The sequence below is a fragment of the Calonectris borealis genome, chromosome 24 (genome assembly GCF_964195595.1).
Source record: "Calonectris borealis chromosome 24, bCalBor7.hap1.2, whole genome shotgun sequence".
In the NCBI taxonomy this organism is placed as follows: domain Eukaryota; kingdom Metazoa; phylum Chordata; class Aves; order Procellariiformes; family Procellariidae; genus Calonectris; species Calonectris borealis.
Genome location: NC_134335.1, coordinates 7095513 through 7116629, shown reverse-complemented (window position 1 = coordinate 7116629; position 21117 = coordinate 7095513). Strand labels below are relative to the sequence as shown.

General features: G+C 42.9%; 1 protein-coding gene across 7 annotated transcripts in view; it reads left to right on the top strand.

The window, feature by feature from the left end:
• The window catches only part of FLI1 (Fli-1 proto-oncogene, ETS transcription factor), an 89147-nt gene that overhangs the window by 47588 nt on the left and 20442 nt on the right, over positions 1-21117 (top strand). For all 7 annotated transcript variants that reach the window (XM_075173072.1, XM_075173071.1, XM_075173075.1 and 4 more), the window contains 3 exons: positions 2800-3011; positions 11624-11778; positions 15108-15311. In XM_075173072.1, coding sequence (XP_075029173.1) covers positions 2800-3011; positions 11624-11778; positions 15108-15311 — 571 coding nt within the window. The remainder of the gene's footprint in view (positions 1-2799; positions 3012-11623; positions 11779-15107; positions 15312-21117) is intronic.

Here is a 21117-nt window from a genome sequence, read left to right as displayed (position 1 = left end):
GATTCCTGGTTCAGTAACTGCTTGGGCCTGCCATGATGGCAGCCATCGCATTTTAATTTCTTTTCCTGTGTGCGACAGAGTTTTAAAGATGATAGAGTTTGCAGTCTGTATGCATTCAAGCAGCAAAATGCAGAGCTTCTCGGCACGGCTGCCTGCCTGTGAGATTATCATTATCCCCGTTAATGCCAGTTGCTGCTGTAGGCAGGGCCTAGCAGCCGCTTTGTCTTTCAAGGAAGATCCTTATCTGAGGAGGCAGGCTTCTCCATCAGATATTCTGTATATCAGAGAAAAGTGTGTCCTTGCCTGTCTATGTAAAGATAGTTGTACTTGGACGCAGCGCTAATCGTTGATCCTAGTCCAGGGCTGTTCTTTGGGGTGGGTTTTTTTTTTGGGGGGGGGAGTAGCCAGAGAGATCCCTGCTTTCCAGGTTTTTTCCATCGGAACCTTTCTTCAGAAGAAAAATGGCTTTAGGCAGAAAAACCATTTTCCTAGATATCGATTCCCTAAAAAACCCCAAATTTTTGTATGTTTTTAGACTGGAAATATCCCAAACCAAACATTTTAAAATTTTATTTCATGGTTTTGCAGTGGTACTCATGGTTTCCTTGCCTCTGACCAGTAAGATTGATGCATAGGCTAGTCTAGACTGGTCTAGACACTTGTAAGTCAGCCCAGCACACCAGGTATTTGGGGTTCACCTACCACCTCATGCCATACTGTAGGGAACCCCACATTTTTTGTACTGAGAGGAAGCAGAGACTTACAGGAGATGTGTCATTTAGGAACCCCTGCCTGACATCCTGACTTTAGTAAATCAGAGAGGCAGCAAGTCACTATATCCTTACCTCTGATGGAAAGGCTTGCTCTCTTTTAAGAGCTGTCATCAGCAGATCTCGTGTTCTTGTACCTTTCTACACAGGCAAAGTTTATAGCCTGGAGATAGTCTCAATCCCTTTAAGGAGTTTCTGACACAAGGCTGTGATCATACAGGATTGCACCACAAGGAAATTCTTCCAAGGGGCATCTTCCACTCCCTAGCTTACTCTAATTAAAGCAGAAAAAGGGAAGGGTTATTTTTGAAAGGTTGTGCACCAAGAAAAAGCTGCTGGAAAGGATGAACACAGTCTGAGCTCCTTGCAACATGCAGCACTAGGCAGTGTGGGGTAAAAGCTCTCATTTTTGTTTAAAGGCTGTAGCCATCTCTGCTGGTCAGTGTGAGAGGTTGCTCACAAAATTTTTACAGCAAATACTGTAACTTCAGCAGGACTTATGCAGATGTTTGAGGGCTCCTCCAAATTCAAGCGTGGTCAGGCCCACTTAAATTCTAGGCTACTCAGGCTTATTTGGTTTTGTTACGTGATCTGAGATCTGAGATAGAAAAGTGCTGATATCTGTAAATGCAGAGCACTGACCTGACTCTTTCTAAGTGGGTTAATTTCAAGCTGAGAGGGATTCTCATGTTTACCCAGTAGACTCTAACTATTGACATTTTTTGTGATGATATCATGAGCCTGCTAATATCTGATTTGCAGTTAGATTCTCGTGTAATCGGAGGATTCCAGCAGCTGCACTTTTCTAAGTTTTCATAATTTCTGTTTCCCTCCCTGGTTGTGGAAAAAGTTTGCAAAACTAACCTCAGAAACGACTACTGGGGGGAGGTGGGGAGAGAGCAATAATTTATTATTTTTAAAAGCTCATGATTTGGACTGCGTCCTGTGAGTTTTGAGCACTGAGGGTTTAGCAACACACCAGCTTTCAAAGCAAAGACAGTCTCTGTGTGTTCACGAGTAACCCACTGCTGCATACACATCGATGTTACGGGTCTTTTGAATGCGTGGTCCACAGAGTAGGTGAGTCTGTTGCTGCCTTTGTTTCGGAGGTCTGCTCCATTAACTCACATTAAAGTAGTGTGTGCTTTTAGTTTGGGAGGTTCCTCGTTCAGTTTCTGGCTTGCCAGCCATAATGGCAGCTGTGTTATGTGCGGTTAGCTTAGCTCCATAAAGAACATGCAGACCCTGTCAGATGCACTTTGAATAAGGCAGGACTGTGCCAAAGCCTTTATGAGCCTGGCATGCTTCATTTAGAAAACCCAAGCGCATCAACACAAGGAAATTGATAGTCAAAACTTTTTGTCAACATTTGGAGTTTCAGCAGGAAAAAAAAGGATAACAATTTCCTGTTTTTAAGCATTTCTAGAAACGCACAGTTCGGTAACTCACCGGTCCTACATTTCCCACAAAATAAACAAAAAGTGTAAAGTAATGCATTTTTTATCCCACCACTAACACCCATAACTCTGACCTGTACTGACTGCTTCTCCTTCACTAGTAACCTCAAAATATAAACACCACACAAAACCCTTTGAAAGAAGATGTATAGACCTTCAAATGACACTCCAGAAATGTTACATACTACATATCTCTTTGGTTGTTTTTGGACTAGCCAGTGCAAGCAGGTGGGCAGGTAACTCTATGAAATCGCAGATGAAGCGGCTTACAGCAAGCAATGAGAATGGTATAGCACCCAGCAGCCACCTCCACTGTTTGCAGAAGTCAAGTTAACCTTAACGCTTGCCCCACCCAGAGCAACACAGCAGCTAGCAAAGCAACCCACCGGTTTTGCATACGGGTTAATGGACCCCAAAGAATCTGATTCAATCTGCAATCCTGGCAGATGGCAATTTCAGACAGCTCTGGGCAGCTGTGGGGCCCTTGCAGGTGCTCACCAGCTCAAAGAGAGAGTAAGAGTGGAGTTACTAGTTTAGTCATGACTCTGAGCACTTGTTCTTTTTCTCCTCAGGAGGCTCTGTCGGTGGTGAGCGACGACCAGTCCCTCTTTGACTCCACGTACGGCGCTGCCACTCACCTCCCCAAGGCAGATATGACAGCCTCAGGGAACCCTGACTATGGCCAGCCGCACAAAATCAACCCTTTGCCTCCTCAGCAGGAGTGGATTAATCAGCCCGTCCGGGTCAATGTAAAAAGGGAATATGACCACATGAATGGATCAAGGTAAGGAAAGACCCTTTCCCCATCTGCTGAATCCTGAACAAAAGCAAAACACGTATTGTCCATTTGTGCTCCTGTCCTGCATATCAACAAACTCCACTGTTTGTGTAGGACCATATCCTGCTCCCCCTGGAGTTCCTTTGTCACTCATTTTTTAATGGCCTGAGGATCTTGCTCTTGCTGTTCTGCAGCATGCATCTCTACCAGTCTCCATGAACGCTGTACAGACTGGGACATGAGACTGCCAGGACAGAGCTCGTGCTGCAAACACTGTTGTAAATTACACATTTCGTCACTTAGTTCAGCATCCCACAAATGTGCCATGGTTCAAGGGGCTCCTGAAGATGGATCGGTCATGCAGTAATAGTCGGTGCTTATACCAGTGCTCCAGAGTGAAGCTAGTGAAAGCTGCACTAATGGACTATATGGGCTTCGCTGGAGGGCACTTCTCATTGCATCTGTAACAAGATTCGTGCTCCACCAGCGCAGAAGCAACCATATGAAACTGGAGAGCTGTTTGATGGAGAAAGGGAAAAGAGGAGACTAAGGTCCTTCATGGCAGTCTACAAGGTGTAACAAAACAAAAGGCATATACCCACGCCTTCTGTGTGAATATATGCGACCACTGATGAAAAAGAGAGTTCAGGAGTAGATCTGAGCAGTGATGTTAGCCATCAAAGGGACACTGGTTATGATGTAACCTCTACAGCTTTTAGCCAAAGAGGTAGGAGGCCTGCCACCCATCATTTGTAGTTAGAGCTGGAGATGGATCATTTCCCTGTTCAATGAGAAATTCAAAAACTTGAAAACATTTTATTATAGCAGCTCAGATTGTCTCTTTTAAAAATGTTTCTATGAGTCCAAAGCCTAGGAAAAAATTTCACATTCTTGCACAAAATTTTTAGGTAGAAATTTCAAATTTTTTCAGTTTTAAATATCTACAATGAAGAAAAACTATTTTATTTTTTGGCATTAATTTTTAGAGTCCGTATTAATTTTAGATTTGATTTTAATTTCAAAGTCACAAACATCTCTAACATTTGTACAATGTTAATACAGGACAGTTAAACAATCAAGGGTTTTTCTTCTTTAAGGTTAGTTTAGGGCTTCTGTAACAGCCTATTTTCCTTGTTTCTGAGAACCTAGCGAAGTGTAGTGTTTGAAACAGAAAGCAACCTCACACTTTCAGGCTCCTATAGTGAGATGATGGTGTTAAAGACTTCAAACAGCAGCGTGTTTTTTTTCCTCGTAAGTATACAGTAGATGCTGATTTTACTGTAAGATAAAGGTCTTTGCGTCAGTTGGTCTTTGATGGTGATCATTTGTAGACTGAATTTGATCTTGACCCGGTTGTACCTTCTGGACTTCATAAGAACTACATGAACTTTTCTACTAGTGTTTCCAATCTCAGAATTGAGCCTGAAACATGGGAAAATTGGTTATTTCCTGAAAAACACCATCCCTGGATAACACAGGCAAAAGGATGGATCTTGAAAGTACCAGCAGGTTGGGTTTTTTTGGTAGTTGCGAGGACTACCTTTGGCTACCAAGGCTAGTCTCCTTAAGCTATCCCTAAAATCTTCAAGAGGGCAATGCAGAGCAGGATCCTGACCGAATGAGCGAGGTTTGTGCATGGTGCTATGCAGGTCTGACCTCTCTATCCTGCGGAGAGGTGAACCAGCCATGAGAACTGGGGTGGCAGAATCAGCCTCGCGTATGGCACAGGCAACAGGCTCCCACGATCATGTGAGGAAACCCTTTGTAGCATTGCATCAGTTGCTCACACCCATAGCGTCCGACCAACACACAGAGAGTGTTTCCTCCCATTACGCTACTTGTCTGTCCCACTCTAGCAAATTTTGGAGGGTCAAGGGAACAAGTAGTGCTGTCACATCCGCTGAGCTACCGCAGGCAGCACATATTTGTGCTTTTCAGATCATGTAAGCACATGTTCTGTATAAATTCTGTATGTGTGGGTACTTTTATGTCCAAAATGTGATGTTCTCATTGTATGTCTCAAGACTGCATGTCTTGAACTGTCCTTCCATTGTGATCTTTGTGCTACAATTTCCTCATCTGCTCAGAAAAAAAGGGAAATAATACTGCTTTGTCAAACTAATTCATTAACAACTGTAAGAGCTATGATATCCGTAGAGAAAGGCCCTCTAGAGGTGTGTTTATTCTGGGCAAAAAGGAAACCCCTCTCTATGGGCTTGCTCAAGACTACAAGATTCTTAGGCAGAAACTAAGTGTCCTCAGTCTCTCTAAAAAAGGGGTAACAACTTCCCAACCTGTTAGAAAAAAGAAAAGACTGTTTTGAATGTCAGAACTAAGCACTGAAATAGCTTCCAGCCTTGCCTTTTGATAACTCTGTTAGCACAAGAGCTCCAATCCACCCAAGAAATGAGAACATTCACCTGACTTATCCATCCTCTCCTCCTATTCATAGCTAAAAATTTACCCTTTCCCCCCATGTCCATCACAGTTCATTGTTACGGGTTGGGCCACTCCAGTTGCTTGTTCCCATCAGCTGCCTGGCAAAACTGACACACCATCTGAGCGGCAAACGCCAATCTCAATACAAATTAACTTGAACTGCAGACTGAATAACAAAACCTATTCCCCCTCCCTCTCTCTCTGCCTCTCCTTCTCTCTCTTGTTTTTCAAGCACACTCTTTTACCGGGTTCCAGCTGCCTCATTAGAGGGAGCAGCCTTTATTCTGTGTTTCACCTGTACTTGAAGCACTAGCGTTTTCTGCTTGTCAAGAGAATGGTTTATGTACTCTAGGGAGTGATAAATCTATAGCAACCCTGGCAGTGGAGGGAGCTGGATGACGGTAAGGGACAGTGTCCAGCTTTTCTTCTTTTTCTTAACAACCAGAAGGAGATCTGACTGCCGTGAGGTATAGCGTGATGAGTTGGTTTGGTCCTCAGCAGGGTGGGAGAAGGGGTCTTTGAAGAACCTCTCCAAGCCTGTTTTGCAGAGCTGTCCCTCCAAGTGCTAAACAACATGGAAACCCTGACCAGCTTTCTACCCCATGTCAGGTTTTCCTTGTTTACTCCCAAATTGGAAAGAATTTCCCAGATAACTGCATGCTAACTGTGTATAGGGGATATTCAGGCGGTGGCAGGGATCTGTGTTTTAGGGGAAAAGATGGGACTTCTGTATTATTGCAAGATTCAGAAGTAGAAATTTTGTGGAAGTTTCTAGTATTATCAGACCTGGATGCAGTATATGGCCCCAAAATCTGCCCTTGCCTTCACAGACAGCCGCTTGCTCAGAACAAAACCCAGTGCTACATTTGTGTTTCACAGTGATTAGTGTCCAAACACAAGCCAGTTAAAATCCAACATAGAAAAATTAAAATCCTCATGCTTCTTACACCCCCTTAGGCATTGGGAAAGGGAAATGGTCTTGTATTTGTAGCACTGACCTGTTGCACACGAAAAATAGAAGTCCAGCTTTTCCATGGGTTTACTGCAAGGTGTTCTGTATACCGTTCATCTCCCTTTGCATCCATTGGGGGGTTGGAAGCGTGGCTTGCAATCTTTGTTCTTTGCTGGGTTTGTGTCTTTTTCTTATTTCGTTTATAGCCCATTCAGGGAAAGATCTGTTTCCTAAAACGTGCTTGTACAGCTCCCAACATACTAGGCCTGGATTTCTGTTGGGACCTTTAGATGCTTTTGTGATATAAATACAATCATTTATATTTTTAAAAAACAAAAAATCTTTCACATTTTAAATTTCAATGAATAAAGGAGGAGGATTATTTAGAAAAATGCTGGGTAAAGTTTAACCCAATTTAAAGTCCATTTTAAAAATAGATTTTTCCGTATATTTTACATCAATTCCAAATGCAAAGAGTGAACCAAACAACAGACATTCCAAATTTTGACTGTATTTACTGAGATACTACAGATCTGCATTTGTAGCTAAACTCAGAGAGTAATTTTTAAAAAGACGTTACAAAATTTGTATGATCTTCAAAGGTGAAAGAATATTCTAATGTGCTGGATGTGTGCATGGATGTGGGCAAATTTCACTGTTTGTTAAGAATTTTGCCAAACTAAAATAATGAAGTCAGTGCTTTGAAAATGCTTTGGAGATAGTCTCTTGCTTCAGAATATTAAAATAATGCTGAGGTTCAGGGATCTCAGAACATTTTTATGCCACAATAATCTTCTCAAAACAAAACAAAGGGACCATCTATGATGTCTATAAGAATAAAAATCCCCTTTAAGTAGCGTGTGAGCCCTCTAGTGGGATTCACTGTGTTATTCTAGTGCCCAGCCAGAGCAGCAGACTGTGCAATTACCTACTGTTTGCATTTACCTGTATGTGATGAACATGATTCTTTTGGGTGCAGCTGAGCCTCTGTGCTTTCCTCATGCAGTTTGAGTTTTGTAACCTGTATGTCTTTTTCCATCCTTTTTACAGCTGTCCCTTCTTTCTGCAGACTTACAGTCTTTTTCAGTGTGAACCTCCTCCTGAGGCATTCCTGAGAGTGAGATGAGAGGCTGGGTTAAAGTGCAGTTAGATGCAAGTTTCGAGGAGCTGTGATTTTGCCCTGATAGCTCTGTTCCCTGCCTGTAAGAGGGAACCACAAGCAGAATCACAGTATGTCTGTTCTTACTTCCTTCACTGAACAAAAAAAAAAAATTAAAATCTAATTTCAAGTGGAAAGATTAAAGCTGAGCTGACCAAATGGGGACTTACACCAAAAAGTGGCAAATTTAAAAAGAAAAAAAGATGGGAAGAGAGGAGGAATGAAAGGATAGGAAGAAAGGGATAGAAAGACGGAGGAAATATCCCACTGACCACAGCTGAGTCAGGTTCAGAAATCACTGAAATCCCTTATTTTGCTCTTTCGAATGAAAGCCAAAGGTGATTCCTAGACAGAGGCCCTGGGACAGTAATTGCTTTATTTCCAGGTATCTGGAACACAGGCTGAAGCTGTACAGAGGATTTATTAGTAAATGCCAGGCTAGCTGCTTGTCCATTTTGGCCAGTCTAGCATAAACTTTCCCAAAACACCAAGCTCTTGGCATCCCCAGAGAGTGCTACTGGAGCTGCTGGAACGAAGAAACTTTGGACGGACAGTGGGAATGAGTACTGCTTCATATTCCTTGGACTCTGCCACTGCCACAGTGAATATACTTAAGAGATCTTGTGAAAGCAGCCTATATCCATTTACCTTAGTAGATCTACATGAGCAAGTCCAGCATGTATAGCCACTTGAAAGTCTGAAGTCTCTGTGAAAAGTCAAGGATTAATCTGGCATCTGAAATCCCCCGCACAAACCATTTCAAATAATGAGGAAATTTTTATATAAATCTAAGTCTGCTTGTGGGTAAAGCATGAACTAAGAAAGGAGTTATATTCAATGAATACACTATTCATGGCTCGCAACTCCCTGTTCTCATTTGATACTGTAGTTGTTCCCCACACTGAATTCTTCTTTGTGTTGCCCACAGCTGCACCTACCTTCTGCTGGGATACTCTTAAATCCCTCGTCTTAGGCTGGGGCAGTACAGTAATGGGCGCCCAGGAGCTGCAAAGATGATTCGGTCTGGTAGTGCTGTCTCATTTCCCAATAAAAGGCTCCATTTGGATCTGGTAGGAAATGCTGGATTACAGAGGACACAAAAGTAAGGATCTTCCTGCTTGCTCTCATTAAAGATTTCACGGTATTTTTCTTAAGGGAAGGACAGTTCGGTCTCCTGTCCAGTTAAGTTTTGGCAATGCTATCCCAGTTATGTCTGTCCTTCTGCTATCAGATCAGTTAGTTCTGGATCCAACCATCCTGAAAACTTCCTCAGAGCGAAGGGAGGCATCTACGCAGCCACACGGACACAACCCTGTCAGGTACATGGAGCACATTTAACATGTCCCGCAGGATTAACGGAGTGGCTTCTCTTCCCACAGTGGTAAATCAGTGGTTGGTAAGGACACCTCAGTCCCTTAAGCTTCTTTTCAGATGTCAGCCTCCGATACTTGGTTGTCTGGTTTTGGCTGCTGAGACATACAGAGCAAGGCAGAGGATAAGCAGGTCCTAGCTGCCAAGCCAAGAGTCTGCAAAGTGGAAAATCATCACAAAACCACCGAGGAGATATCTTACAGTGTTGGTGTTATTTTTGTTACTTTGCTGTGTTGGTCATGCGAATGTGCCCAATACTTAGCAGAGAGAGTAGAGACAGCCAAGAACCCTGTGGTCTTTTCACGTGTGTCGTTTCATTCCAGTAGAAAGCACGTATACTCCTAGGCAGATGAGCCTTTTAGAAGATGTACTTATCTGAGTCTGGATATATCCTGTAGTTCTGTATGAATATTATATATGTAACCATTCTATCATAAATATTGCATATTTCAACTGAGGGGGTTATTTTCCAGGGAAATCTAACTACAGAGCAGAGGGTGAGAGTGAACCCATTAGAAGGACTTTAGGCAGCAGGTAGTTGTGCCAGCACTGCTAGCACCTGGGAGGTGCTGACTGCGGGGAACTTGATTTTACTGTTGACTCTGAAGAAGGGAAAACTTCATCCCAAAGGCAGGAGGGAATCCATACGCCCTCGCTGCGTGGGGATGTGTTCGGGTCTGTCCCACCAGCTGGGCTGCCCGCATGATTTCAAGTCAGCACCTGGTCTGCAGGTAGGGCAGGCGAGGAGGGCGATCACCTCTCGGGGACAGTCAGCACCGAGCCGAACAGAGTCTGACACCCTGAAGCACAGATGCTCTTGTCATTTCACCGAGTCTTCTCAGGACAGCCTGTACCTCGGGAAAGAATAAGATCCTTTGTGCTGCTTCAGGGCTTTTTCTCTGCCAGTACAGGCAGCATTTAACACCTGACACAGAGTATTTCAACAGAAAGTTAGAAATGATCACATTCCCTGTGAAAACCCTTGTGTCCCTGCAGTTGCTCAGACTCTCCTCTGACTGCCACGGGGACATTAAACCTTCAGCAGTTTGCCTCTCTGAAGGCGGATTTTGGTTCCCTGCCTGGAAAAACAGTAGGCGAAATAGTAAAACCTTAAATTCGAACATGTGTAAGTTATACATCTTATTTCCATTTTCAAGCAACATTCCCTCAGCAAGACATGAGGAAAAAATTACCATCTGCCTTAGAATATCTCGGTGGAGCATTTATCTCCCAGCCATGATAACTGAATTTTAGTAATTTCTCCCTGCCCCCCCATTCAGATTAAGAAACAAATTTGTTTAGTGTCCAAACTTGCAATTCTTGCCAGCTGAACTCAGAGGGTGGGATTTGGTGCACTGTCATAGTTCTTACCCTTCAGCAAATGGTTTCCTCCCAAGCCACTTTGCTTCTGGCAGAGAAGAAGGACGGCTGTGCTATTAAAGCAGTGGACTAAATTGCACTGGACATGGGCTCTGTGCTTGCATTGCATAGAGGTTGCACATTAATGCACCCTTGTAAAGGTGAGGGCAATAACACTGCCCTACCCTGGTACATTCTTAGAGCGGGGATGTGCTGTGTGCACGTGGCAGGCTGCGGACTGGTATTTTAAGTGACCTCTAGAGCTAAAAGCGTGAGTTACTACTGCAGCTGGAGAAAAACAAAATCTGTGCTCCCTATCTGTGGTTTGGAGGTTCATAATTCTCCCAGAGGAGGACAGAGAAAGCCTATTGCTTGCCAAGGGTCTGCATGTAGTCCAAGTCTTAGCACAGTGCCACCTGAGTTGCTAAATGTTCCCTCCTCATCACTCCATCACCTCAGAAGTAAAACTGGGGCCAGAGCCTTTTTCGCACACTGTTTCTGTGGTCTGAGGTTCTTGACTCACGCCTAAGGCACCTAAGATTTCTAGATTTCCTATCCAAGTAGTAGACAAGCTTGGGACTGTTTCACTGTTAAGAACAGACAAGATCAGTTACATTCAGCCCTGCATAAATAAGACTCTTTAGATACCATGCTAATATTCTAGTATTCTCCTGTGACTATCCTGTCATTTTGGCATGGGTATTTTGTGTTCTTTGTTAATGAAATGAAGAGGGGTGTATCTGTATTTCTGATTAGCTCTGCAGAAACGCTTTAGGTCATGAGGTGAGAAGTACAGCCTTTCTGTCAATTGACAGACTCCGCTATAACAGAAAGACGGTGTGCAGGGTTGTATTTAACACGATGCAAGAGTGAAACAGTCCAACAAGGGCTCCTAGGAGCATCAAGCTCTATCTGAAGGATTGCTAAAATGCAGCTGAGCAATAAAGCATGAAGGGGGAATAGGGGGTGTAACGGATAGACCTATGTGATAGGCACTTGCTTTTTATCTGTTCGTGAATTTTGGCATTTCAGAGGTATTGAATACAACCTTGCAGCTATCATGCCTTTGACTGAAAGTCACTCTTCTTTGCACCTCCAACTCTTTTTCCTCCAACTGGTTTCATTATCAGAGAACTCCTCCATGAGATTGGTGATTCATAGATCACCTTATGCATTCATGTGACAGGCCAGGGATGGCCTCTCTCACGTGTAAAGAAAATCCCCTTAACTTTTCACCTTTGGATACTTGCCATTTCTGTAACTCAAGCCTCCTTCTGCTACAGCAGGGATGAAAGGTGCATAATAATGACAAGTCATCTGTTTCCTTTCGCATTTCAGGGAGTCCCCCGTAGACTGTAGCGTGAACAAATGCAGCAAACTCGTCGGAGCAGGGACAGAATCCAACCCAATGAGTTACAGCACCTACATGGATGAGAAGAACGGGCCTCCTCCCAACATGACCACCAATGAGAGGAGAGTCATTGTCCCAGCAGGTACCACCACCATCAAACTCTGTGTGTCATATTTCCTTGCACTGTCTTAAATATCCAGCTGAACAGATAAGGCTTGTTTATCCACTCTCTGAAGAATTCTCTTTCTTACAAACCGTGTAAAAAAATAAAGAAAATATCTGAGTTTCTGGCTAATGGGAATTTCCCATGTCCCAGTATATGTTCTACCTCGAATCAGAATAAGAAGTGGATAATTAGTGCTGCTTCTTTTTTTTTTTTTTTCTGGAATGAAGTGTTGTTTTGGTGTGTTGAACCAAATCCATCTTCCGTCATATGTCAGAGGAGAATCTGCAGTGCTTCCTGGGACATGCATGGTATGATCAAAGAGCGCAGTTCATAGACAAGAATAAGCATGAAGTGGACCCAAATTATAACTCCCATGGTGCTCTGCAGGATGCAGATACACTTTCATGTCATATTGATTCAAAATGAGCTATTTTGTTTTCATTTTTCTGTTAGAAGTAGAAAACCAGAAAAATTATATTTTGCAGGAACTACATTATCCTTCCAAAAATTGTTACACAGAAACATTCCTGTCCAGTTCTCTGTTTATATTTGATATCCACATCTGCTGTCTGAAATTGGCAGGATGCATTAGATGCATTTGGATAGTCAAGGATGAGAGCTGCTGTGACAGGCAACTGGTGAAGTCTGAACCTGGAACGAGAGCGAGCCTTTTCCCTGCAAAGTTTAGATATAGATAGATATAAACAGGCTAGCCCAGGAACTTTCCAGCAAGGGTGATCTTATGAGCCAAGTCCTGGCCCAATTTATGTACCGAAACTTCCACTGATTTCAAGGGGTGCAGCTTTTCACCCAGTGTTGTGAGGGTTTCACCGAGGGTTGTAGCTGATTCAAGCATATGAACTGTTGGCAGAAAGAAATGTACTCGTGGAATTTAGCTCTGTTTTCTGATCGTGGCTTGACCACGAACAGATGACAATTCGCAAGCATTTGTTTGCCATTTAGGATGAAAAGGAAAAGCTTGAACTGAATGTAGTGAAGGGAAGCCAATAAAAGATTGACAGCAAATCTCAAAGTACCATTTAAGTCGTTGTTAGGATCTGCTTAGAGAGACTGGCTAACCTAATTGGTGACAGCATCAGATATGTTTTCAGCGTCGACATTGCCTAGAAAGGTGTTAGCTGATACCAACTAGTCATTATATTATTAAAGGTATTCAAGAGGGAACATTTATCCTGCTCTTCACCATGCTATTTATGCATATTTAAAAAGACCAAGGGTGGGCTAAAGTTTGACGTTGCCTGTTGAAATAGGGGAAATGACTTTTAATGCCCTCAGTGGAAGAGAAGGTATAAAATCTCCTCTTTGAAGGAAAGTGAAAAAAAAGACTTTTTTCCCTCCCATGAGCATCCACAAATCAAAACCTTGAGATACTTGTGAAATAGCAGTGATTTACCAGACTTTGGAAGACAATAATGAACATCATCCCAGATCTCTGGCTGCAGGATATGAGGCCCAATTCATCCAAGAAAGGCATTTGGAAATTTTAATATAATCCAGAGTAAAGATTTATAGCGCATTAGGGTGAAGATAGGCAAGAATAATGTCACATTAGGCTTGCAATAGTAATAATAACGAACTCTAAGCCATGTTTCAAGAAGGCAGTTTTTTGTAGTGACAAATAGGCTGAACGAATATCTGAAATTGAAAAGTGTTTGTTTAAAGGGAGACCACAAGTTCACTATACCCTCTAAATGTTGGGGTTTTTTTCAAAACTCAAGACAAATAACTCTTTCAATTAAAAAAAAAAAGAATCCTCCCTTGAATACTTGCATTGTAAAATTTGCAGTCTTTTGCCAGTGCTTAGAAAGCAGAATTTAAATTATCTATTGCCAAAGCATAAAGGAAATCCATCTTTCTTTCCCAAAGCAGACTTGCAAAGGCATGGGGTTGTAAGTTCCACGTTTAGAATTCAGTTTTATGCAACCCAGGTTTACTAGAAACTCAGTGAGGAAATGTCACAGTTATAATTTCAGTATTTCTTGGTCTTACTTCTCCATTTCATGCTGTTATTCTGGAACTCAGGTGCCCAGGAATGCACCAGGTATAGTCGCTACCTGACCTTTTCTGTCAAGGGATCCCTGCACCCCAAGCACACACAGTTTACAGTCCTGGGCCAAGGCATTATTTTGTACACTATAAAATGTGTGGCAGAGCCATTTCTTGTCCCTCCCCAAAGCACAACCTACCAGCTGTGTGATGGCTACATGTTTCTGATCCATTTTCTCAACTGCCTTGGGACCGGAGGTGTTTGAGGTTTATCTTAGAAGAATGTACCAGCTGTGATGGATGGACAGATCAAACGTCTCCAAAGTTTAAGCTTGACTTTGCAATCCTCTCCAGCTGCAATGGAACATGAATTCGCAGCTTAAATTTTGAAATGGGATACATGGGGAGAAGCAGCACAGGAAACATCTGAAAATGCAGATATGCTCTGAAAATGACTCTGTAAAATGGTATCGTGGCACAAATTCTTGCTGGGACTTTCTGATCTAATGCTCTTTTCGAAACTCAAAGGATGATTTCTTTTTTTAACTACTGATGCAGCAAACCATCACCATGGGGTCTGAAACTCCAGCCGGGTTCAATCTCTCTCTTACGTCATCGCCAGTAATAAAGATTCCACAGCTGGAGCTTTGCTGACAGTTGATAATGATGCATGAGCCAGTATAAAATCCACATTGCCCTCCAATAGCTGTGTTGGTTTTACAGGGCTAGCGGAGGTAGAATTGTGTTCTTGTCAGCGGGGTGAACAAATGTGACTCAGAGATACATGGCAAGCTGTTCTGTTTAAGCAATAATATTTTTTCTTCAGAGTCCCTTTGCTGACCGTAAATACTGCCATCCTCAGACTTTAAAATGCCATCTGTTGGGACTTTGTAATACACTTGCGAAGGATGGTGTGACTTATACAGCACTGATGTAATTATATAGCATTGCAGAACCGAAGCTGTGACAAGCATACCCTTTCAAAGGGATGAGTTTGCTTTTGGAAGCTTTTTTCCAGAGGGAGAAAAGTCACAGTCGAATGTCACTAATATTGTTCCCGAGCATAGGTATAAGATTCAGGCAGGTGGGAGACAATCAAGAGAAGTTACTCTGCCAGTGGGTCAGTGTGATCAATTTATGCGCACAGTACTTGTTCATCTTGGCAAAATGCATTGGAATCAGTAAATTAAATCCATTTGGTTGTGGAAACAATGGTTAATGCTTTGACTGGGCTACAGTGAGTGCTAGAGGCTTGAGGCTTGCGTATAGTGTTACAATCCTTTGTGCTTTTCTGCCAGATCCCACCCTATGGACCCAGGAACATGTGCGCCAGTGGCTGGAATGGGCTATAAAGGAGTATGGATTAATGGAGATTGACACCACCATCTTCCAGAATATGGATGGCAAGGAGCTCTGCAAAATGAACAAGGATGACTTCCTCCGAACCACCTCCCTCTACAACACAGAAGTTCTGTTGTCTCACCTCAGTTACCTCAGGGAAAGTAAGTATTGCCCTGACTCATCCCAGCCCTAGTGTGACATGCTGATAGGATAAGCTGCTATGAGTATTGAACTTCTAGGGCTCTTCTTGCAGGATAAATAGTAGCAAGGATGAGGGAAAAAGAACAGAGAAAGGCAAGCAGAGAGAGCAAAGAAGGAAGAGAGGAATAAATAGTGGGTTGGAAAGTTAATTTTAACTTAGATGGAGTTAGTGGTGCTATCAGGGAGGTGAAGAACTGAGCAGGACTCTTAAGAAGATTAGATAGTCTTACAGATAATAAAACCAGCTGTGGCTATATGATAAAAATGCATAATCTCTGTGGAAATTAAACCAAACATTAACTGATGGGTCATGGGCAAATTATTCCATAACTTTGCAGTTAGAGGGCTGTGCACTTTCCCCCAAGGCTTCTGGTAAAGACTGCTTCAGAACAGGATCCACAACTGGCCAGAGTTGGAGATTTTCTATGCTCCTGGAGGCCCAGATTTTTTGGAAAGAGGAAAAAATGCAAGAGCAATTCCCCAAATGTAAGTGCGCTGAAGCAGACATCGTGCAAATGACCTAGTACTCAAAGAACAGGTGTTGCTGAACCTCTTTATTGCTACTCTCTGTCCCACACTAGAGTATGTGATGGATCCAATACGCCTTTTTGCTGTATTAAGCCCTGAAGACAGAAGCTGTGAGCAGTCTTCTGAGCTTTCTGGAAAAGCATACTACAGCAGCCCAAACAGGAATGACCACCTTACCGTTAACACACGCTCTTGAGCCTGGGAGTCTTAGATTCAGACCTTTTTAAGACTTCCTGTGCAACCATGAGCATGTCCATAGCTTCCAAATGTCTCCCTGTCATCTATAAAATGGAGGTAAAAGCATTTCCTTTCTTCACAAAGGTGTGCTAAGGATAACTGTGTTATGATGAGGCCAGAGAACTGGAACTAAATCCCACATGCTCCAATATTTTTTCAAGTGAAACAGCTTTTCTAGGAGTATAATTATTTGAGGTACCGAAAAATCAGGAGAAGTGCCATAAAGCAAGGTGGGAGGGCAGGGAGAGAAAGAAAAAAGTATATTTTCTCCACTGGGAAATCAAATTGTGATGTAAAGGCAGCTGAAGATGTCTCCATCTGGCCAGTGCAATAAAGCAGCGAGACAGCATTTATTTAGGGTGTTTCTTCAAAGCTGTTCAGCACTGGTCTCTCCCTGCCTCTGCTAAAATCAGTGGGAGTTTTACAGTTTACAGTGGGACAAGAGTTAGATCACAGATGGGTGCCTCTGTAAGCCCCACCTTTATTTTTTTTGAGAAGTCGAGCCAAGGAAATGATTCACAACAAATAACCAAATTGTTGGATTTGAACAGTTTTTGTCCCTTGAGACTTCACAATAAAATAATTTCCTATCCAAAATAATTTGCAAATTTCATTCTGTTTCATCAGCAAAGAGCTGCTGGTTCACAGAACACTTCAAGATTATTGCAGACGCAAACTAACTTTCTAACTAAGGTCTGCATACAGAATTACACACTTTTACAGGAAATCGTAAGGCAGTTTTGTGAAGCCAGTGCTGCTTTGGCCAAACCTGCTGACTTTGGCTGGGCAAATCAGACGCTTTGTAACCGGAAATGTTTTTAAATTCCCACAAGATAAATACTCAAGTGAGACACTTGAATTGTCTTATTGATAAGACTTGAGAATTGACAGAAAGAGACGAAAAAGGAGTTGTATGTTTTTTGAATCAAAGAACCAGGCTGAATTTGAAAAGGTTGGCCGAAGAGTTGAATTCTTCTGTTGCTTTAGCTCCAGACAGCATCTTCAGCGATAGTTTTTAGTGTTAGGGATCCCATTACTTGGGGTGTTCAGAGAGTATCAGAGGAATTGCATCCTTGCTTTCATGGCATAAATCTGAAGACCTGGATTCAATTGCCACCTTTACCATTTGCTGCTGTCCATTTGTTCAGAAGCAAATTCCTGATTGATCCTACCTACCTTTAGATACCTGAAGTCCCTAAATTAGAAGTCAGGCCACACTGGTCTCTGTTTATAGAACAGAAGCAACAGGGCACGTTGAAATTCAGGATAGTAGTCCCCTAGTTCACACATCACCTTTAAATGCCTGAAATTAGGAGGGATAAACCTTTGCCTCAATTCCTTTGTGCTTCAGTTTTACTTTCTGTAAAATGGAGCTAGTAATCCTGCTTTCTTGTTGGTTTTGTCTGTCGAGATGGCAAATCTGTGGAACAGGGATTGTGTCTTCTGTCTCTCAAGACTCAGCACAATGGAGTCGTAATGCGGTTGCAACGTTTAAGTGCTGCTGCAATGCACGTTGAATAATAATCATAAAAATATAATGTTCTGCCAGGGAATGCCTACAATGATTTCTATGCTATTAAGCTAGTGCAAAACCCGAGCAACTTTGCTGGATTCAGACAAATTAGTTACTCCAATTTTACGTGGATGCATACGAAAGGAGAATTCAATCCCAGTCCATCCCCAGCTTTTACGATTATAAATTTCTCTCTGTTCAGCCCCTTGGGCTGTTCTAAGACGTCATGCGAGTGCTGTCCTTATTAAAGCAAGCTCCTGTCTGAGTGGAGGTCGGGCAGCCTCTGAAGAGCATTCCTTTCCATGCAGCTGTTCCTAGCGCTGCCTAATGACAGTCTGGTTTCTGGATTGCTGGTTAACTCCCTCACGGAGTAACGCCTTCGAAAGGAGCTTATTGTTTTTCCAGACTGATTTCCAGCGGATGTTTAGTGCCGAGCCTCTGAGCTCAGTGCCATGGGGAGATGGTCTTTTTTCACGAATTTTCCCCTTTTGTAAGGTTGTTTGTTTCAGAGACATCCAGCTCTGCTCCTGCTTAGAGTGGAGAATATGTGATGGCAACAAAATACAGGAAAACTTTGGGGAATTGCAGATCTATAGGCTAGATTACATCTGCCCAATCCGTCTCTTGAAAGGTGTTTGTCCTCTCAGGATGTTAAGCTGGATATGTGATGACTAGTGAATCCTAAGCTTTGGTGTTTGTTTTCCAAGAAACAAAGCTGATCTGAACTTTCTGAGCCTGTTTGCTAGCCAGACAAGGAAACCCCCTGAAAATTGGCTTCCTCAGAAAGTTTTCAACATTTTACACTCCTGATCACAGCGAAAGCGTTCTTAAAACTGACTATGAGGTACATTATTTTGGCACATCAGAGTCCAGACTGAAAAAATAAACTGGTAACATCTGCAAGACCTCAACAAAAGCTCAATCTTAGTTTTGGAGATAGAAGGTTCAGGTGAGTTATTTAATATAGTCGAGACTAAACCAAACTCCTATCACAACACCTTTAGTCTTCAGGCAAAACTTAGGTCTGGATCAGAATCATGCAGTTGTTTCCTGTTTCCGTAACCTATTGAAGCAGTCAGGAATTCAGACGTCTCTGATCTGTAGGAGATTTCAGACTTGCAGAACCCCGTTCTGCAGCTCACTCTATCCTTTGGAGTCTCTCAAAACACCCCCCAGTAGTTTTTTCAGGGAACTTATTGTCCCCCCCCTCCAAACAATTATCTTTCTTTAAGCGTTTCTTCCAGTTTCCTCTCTGAAATTGTGAAGCCATGCCTTGGCCTTTTCTTCTTGTTCATCTCCCTGCACCTTCGGACTCCAGACTGACTGACTGCTGTGCCGGTATCTTTTTCAAATACAGTCTGCCTGGTGAATCTTCTCCAGTGGGCAGTGGGAAGGGAGATTTGAATGTTTTCATGCTATGTTTGGGATGAACATCAAAAGAAGCCTGAACTGTCACCTCCCGTCCTTTTCCTCTCTAGTTATGGGGGGTCGGTTGTGTGTGGTGTGTACAAATGAAAAGAGCCCGAAGGGGAAAGAATGAGACTGTGGCGGGAAGCAGAAGCAGAAAACTGCTTTGTGGTTTCGAGCCATATATTAATGCCAAACAAAACTGTACTGCTAAACGCAGCAGAACCCTGATTCTACCAGGAGATGAGGAGGGAAGGCCACATGGCCTTCAGAAGGTCAGGATAAAAAAGCTTCCAGGTTAAATAGACTTCGAGATTGTGAAACCAAGATATTCCTGCATCTCAGAAGGGTGAGCTGCCTTGTGAAAAGAAAGACTTTATGGGGAATAAACTCTCCTGCTCTGGTTTTCATTTCTTTTCCATCTCCCTTTTTAATTAATACAAGGGAAATAAAAGAAGAAAGAAAAAGGTGGGAGGAACCATAAGATAACATGTTTAATATTAATTATAGGAGAACAGCCTTGCACTTTATTAATAACACCAGTGTTTCCAGAAAGAGCTGATTTAAACTAAGCTGTCACTGACCCACTGAGGGCAAGGGGGAATAAGAACAAAACAAAAATTCATCGCAGCCAAAGTTTTGCCCAAGAACGAGTAAGGGAGGGAGCAGCCTGGCCTCTGTCTGTCTGCTTCTCTCTGTCCTGAGCTGTGTCTCTGGCTTTCTCTCTTTTCCTCTTTCATTGAAAACTCTTAATAGGAAACACATTTCCTTTTCTGTGGTGTTCCCACCAGAAACCTCAGACTGTCGGGCAAAGGTGAGAACTTTTAGCAATTAAACTGGGGGAGGCGCCGTCCCTTTCCAGTGGCTTGGGCTACATTTTTTAGCGTAAAGTAGCTATAGGTTGATCGTACAGGCTTGTTCAGTGCTATTCATCACCCCGCCCCCACCTCCTCAGCCAGTCAGTGCAACCAGGCATTTGCAGCCTATTTAGTCATAGAAAACTGTGTTTCTGAATTCCCCAGCACTTCCCTGTCTGGGGCAAGCTAGGCTGGGCATTGCATTCGGGATCTACTTCAAATAATCTGAAAAGGAGAGAGTGGTGGACAGGAGTTTTCCCACAGATATTCAAGAAAGAAATGCCAAAGTCAGAAACCATCTGATGAAAACATGAGTTAGGTGGACAAAACTGTTGCAATTCCTCCAGCAGCAGCAAAAGACCAGCGAATCTCTCTAAATACTTAAGCCAATCACTTTGGTTATCTACAACTTTCACAGTGAAGGTACCCTTGGGATCCCTTTGAACTCCTTCCCTCCTAGTTTCCCATGTTATCCATGCTGGTCTTTTGAAACATCCCCTCTCTTGCAGCATCTGGTAGCATCCGTCCTCCACTCCCTATGAACAGGCTTTGTTTTCCAACACCTTCTACCTCTGTGTACATGCTGGCTCGTGCACGTCTTTGGCTTTGTTTGCATTTGGGCAAGAAAAGAAATCCATAGGAACGCAGGGCTAATAAGATCCAGCACCTGCGATGGCTATTACTTCTAGCAGTGAAATGCCTAATCCTCAGCTCTCACAGGAAAGTGAGACATACCGTGAATACTACTGAGGGGCAAGTGAGGTCAGTGTTATTCGGAATCATGTGGATTAGAGGAACGTGGAGACTGCCTGGCTTAGTCACAAGATCCTAATCAGTTAGTATTACAGTACCTGCAAAAGAGGTATTCTTAGCCCTGCCAAAGAATCTGGGGATGCTCAGGGTCAGCATAGCATATACAGAAATCTATACTGTTTGCTGTGTGTTGCTTAGGACCCAGTACCTTAAATGGGACAGAATCTCACTGAATAGAGGGATGTGTAGATACGAATAGCAGAAAGTATCTGTAGAAGCACTTCTTATCCACACCAATCCACGGCGAGATTGCTGCCCTGCTCCAGTTCACATCATCAGTCCCTACCAAGAAGGGCCCTGGGCCTTGTTATCAATGTCACCGCCTGATGCAGTGGAAACTTTTTCAAAGTGCTGTAGGAAAGGTGAGCCTAGAAGATTAGGTAGGGTAAACACATATAACTAGACAACCGT